The 4398-nt window shown below is 32.7% G+C and overlaps 1 protein-coding gene across 1 annotated transcript in view; it reads left to right on the top strand.

Annotated features, from left to right (window-relative positions):
- Positions 1–3807: 3807 nt before the first annotated feature.
- LOC110032508 (polycomb group protein FIE2) overlaps positions 3808–4398 on the top strand; it is a 14828-nt gene continuing 14237 nt past the window's right edge. Inside the window, exon 1 of the mRNA XM_020736165.1 lies at positions 3808–4112. Coding sequence (XP_020591824.1) covers positions 3936–4112 — 177 coding nt within the window. The 5' untranslated portion in view covers positions 3808–3935. The remainder of the gene's footprint in view (positions 4113–4398) is intronic.

Here is a 4398-nt window from a genome sequence, read left to right as displayed (position 1 = left end):
TTCTAATTTTCTAAGACTAGTCAATAGGAAAGTCCTATGGCTAGACCTAGGCTGCTAAAGAAAGTTTCTAGACCTCAACCAAAAGTGAGGTCAACAGCATCTTAATCAAAAGTTCATTTGTATAATTAAGGTAACTACATTTTTATTGATATTTACAATGTTTATTTTCTTATAATTTTTTTGTTTTATCTTTTATTTTAGAATCTTGTTCTGGTTCAAATTAATGATATATTTTATATCTGTGACATAATCTTCATATTGATAAATAATGATATCATATATTTTTTAATGAATATTTTTCTTTGTTTCATTATATTGTATGTTTACTATATATGAAATATTAGTGTACTTCATGTTAATTTCATTTCTTGAATTGGTATAAGCTGATGTATAGATGGACCTCTTACTTTAATTTGGTTTCAATAAATACTAAAAAGCTATAATATGCAAAATAAGACATAATTAGTGTATTCAACAAATTTATGAATTAACTAATTTATGAATAATGAAGTATTACATTAAAGAAAGCTATAATATGAATTCTATAGATATTTGCATCTATAGAATATTCTAAAAAAACTTATGTATAGGATTTTCTTATTTTTACTGAACACAGCATCATTGACATGATGAAGTGTAATCTATTGACATACATATTCTTATGCTTTTATGTATTGTATATATGGAAGAGAAGCTATGAGTAATAAATAAGCACATAATGTTATAGTATTATGTAGGATGTCTTCAACAAACTCAGACTAAATTGCATTGTATGATAGCAGTTGAGTTTAATTGCTCAACTTGATGTATATGAGAAGTTTAAGATCTAGACTTACAAGTGCATTCTATATTTTATAATACATCCCTTTTAGGAAAGGAAGATGATTTTTAGGTGACTCTTTTTGTAATGCTCTTTAAAGAGTAGCCAATGAGCATCATAATGATGATTCTTATTTAAGTTATGGGGTTTTGATGTGTGATGATTTTAGGGTTGAGTGGGGTCACTCACTTTAGCTTTTCTCCATTTTGTAAGACCATGTGATTGAATGGGATGATAATTTATGCTCTAACATTGATAATATTACATTAATTTTTTTTATAAGAAAGCAATTATAATTATGCCTGATAAATTAGGCATGGTAAAAAATAATTTGGCTTTATTGATTTGTATGATTGTGTGGATTTCATCGAATAAGATCAGATCGTTACTCTAGATACATTTTGGGGATTTATATGCATACCACACAATTCTTATGTATTTACAAATTTAACATCTAAATTTTAATATTTACATACATAACATTCAAATCTATAACACAACATTAAAATAAAATACACATTTTGATGCATGTATTTTGATGTGATTATGCACAAGATTACTATGTATGTAAATATCAAACTTTAGTGTGAAATATGTAAATACATAAGAATTGTGTGGTATGTATATACAATTTTTTTTCTATATTTTATGATGAAATGCATAGTAATTAGTATGTACTTAAGCATGATGTATGCCATATAAGAGAATTTTATGTTAAAGCTTTGATCTTATTTTTTACTAAGCATTGGCAGCATTGTTTGCTTTTATTTGTTGTTCAATATAAGGGTAAAAATAAAGCCAAGTATAGCTATTTTCAATATAGAATGTCTCAAGAACATTAGTAGCTCAATATATGTATAAGAATATAACTGTCTATGTTGTAACATAATTTGACATAACGAGAATATTTATGATGTCTCTATATTTTTTGATGATTGAGTAATGTTTTTCATTGATTATGCATGCTTGGAAGTTCTCTTCTCTATCACAACCAAGCCTTTGATTTATGCTATGTGTTATGGTAAGGTGTGTCAAAAACAACCGCCTCTGATTTATGCTATGTGTTATGGCAAGGTGTGTCAAAAGCCTAGTGAAATAATAAATCAATTTATAATTTAAAAGCAACATTTTAATAGTTAAAAGTTATCAAACAATTGCAACTATCTTAAATGTCATTACAAATAGACCTTTAATTTGATACAAATTAAGTGTTGGCAATGTATACTAACAGTCTATAACATAATTATTTCTAAAATAAAACTTAGAAAAACTATAGAAAATAACTTCTCATAATAATTCTTAAAAAATAAGAAAAAAGTCAGTATCCAAATAGAGATGTTGTAATAATATGTTGAGTAATTAAGTGAGAAAACTTTTTCAAATAGTGTAACATTAACCATTTTCTTCGCTGACAGCATTGATTACTTGAGTCAGCATTAACTATTTAAATGTTCAAGAGTTAACATGCTGTAAGAAAAATAAGGTAAAATATAATTTATTTCATATGATATTAATTGCCAATGTGTTGCATTAAAGTTGGCATTTTCATCTCTACCTTGTATAAAATTTAAGTGTGGGATTACTAAATGTATTTCTCTGGGCCATATTTACTACATTTGAGGCCGCCCGAAGCTTACTATTTACAAATCAACCATGTTCTTTTATTCATTTTTTTATATTTTCAATAAAATATCAAAGTTGATGATAAAATCCTAACCCATACTTTTCATTTTTATCAAAGTCTCAATAGTTTGATCGTGGCAAACACAAATACATCTGATATATGCTAAAAGATTCACGACAGTAGAATAATAATTATTTATCATCTTAGTATTGTATAAAAAACCAACACACACTCAAGTGATTAAAAAGAAGCAATGAGACGGAGACACCTTGACTTTTTATGTGGAAAACCCTTGATAGGGGAAAAAACGACGTCATCTAGCTCAGTTGAATGGTAAGTAGATAAGTTTACTCTTCTCCTGAATTAGGAAAGATGAAAGTACACAGTTGTATAGCTATAATATGAGCAGGTGGGTAGTAGATAGTTGCTTCGAGAGCATTGATTGGCCATAGAAATCGTAGTTGAGAGTTGCAGGAGTTACGAACCACGTAAGCTGTATAGGTCATAGTAGTGAGCTGCAATGACGTCCGTGGGTAACATGGGCTAGAGTCACCGGTTGCACGAGTTGTGGACTACGTAGACCGTAGTGGTGAGTAGTAATGACATCTATAGGTCATAGGGGCCAGAGTCGGGAGCTGTTGAAGTATATGCGAGGTGTGCCATCACCCCATCTTTGAGATGCGTCGTTGCACCATTTTCGGGATACATTATTGCATCATCTTTGTGGTCTCGGTGTTCGAGATGATACATCGCTTCATAGGTTGCTTTGAGACTCCGTGGTGTCAATTATTGCTTTGGACGATGCTTATCACTGTTGGCGGTGGAATCTTTGAGTTGATCCACCCACCTAAAGAAGTCACCATTCTCTGTTCTTTTTCTTGGTAATAATAATTGCTATAAATCATTTAGAGGCTCACATAGATGGACGATAGAGCAAAGACCACACGGGTTACGAGACAAAATAAAAAACCACAAATAACCAAAGCCATAAATCACAAGGAAGAAGCCCCAAACGACAAAACTCAGACTTTAAGCAAATATCAGTGCCAATAGTTTAGGGTAGGGATTACCTGTACTTGGAAATGGGAGAATGCCACAAGAACCAAATATTAGAGAGATGGGAGGAAGATAGGAGAAAAGAAATGCCATCGGAACTGCTAAACATAGTTATAGTGGGGAAAGGAGGAGGAGCTAGGGTAGAAGATCACACGGGTAGAAACACGATATGCAGGAGAGGAGAAGGAGCTAGGGTAGAAGATCTCACACAGTCGAAAAATGAGGGGGTCGAACTGAACGAAAAGAGCGTCAATCCGTTAATATTTCATAAACAAAATGTGTTGCAGCCAAAAAACTGACCCAAATTATGGATAGTTAGCTTGTTGTAAACAGCTAGTAGTTTCTTGAAAAGTAGAGGGTAAAACCGTAAATGCCTCTGCACTGTCGCAAGAGAGAAGGAACTCTCCCTCTCCGCTGACGGCGAGAAGGAAATCAATGGCGAAGACGGGTCTGGGCTGCGAGCCGGCAATAGGTTCGTTGACGCCATCGAGAAAGAGGGAGTACCGAGTCAGTAACCGGCTTCACGAGGGCAAGCGCCCCCTATACGCCATCGCCTTCAACTTCGTCGACTCACGATACTATGACGTCTTCTCCACCGTCGGCGGCAATCGAGTAGGCATTCCCGTCTCCATAATCGTTCCACCCTTAAAATTCTTCAACTCTTACTTCAAAGATTAAATAATGTTGGATTAAATGAATCAAAATATGAGATTTTGTTGACTTCATAGGTTTTCCTCGTCATGTGGAAGATCTTTATGTTAGGGTTGTCAAGCTGGATAGTTTGTGATTTTTTTAGCTTCTTGCGTTTACCATTACATTAATGCATCTAAGTTACGTTTAAGATTTTTTTTTTTTTTTTGATTAATCTGGTTTCCTGCAGGGGGCTGTTTATCGATGC

The sequence above is a fragment of the Phalaenopsis equestris genome, unplaced genomic scaffold (genome assembly GCF_001263595.1).
Source record: "Phalaenopsis equestris unplaced genomic scaffold, ASM126359v1 Scaffold000958, whole genome shotgun sequence".
In the NCBI taxonomy this organism is placed as follows: Eukaryota; Viridiplantae; Streptophyta; class Magnoliopsida; order Asparagales; family Orchidaceae; genus Phalaenopsis; species Phalaenopsis equestris.
This window is presented reverse-complemented; position numbering and strand designations above follow the sequence as displayed.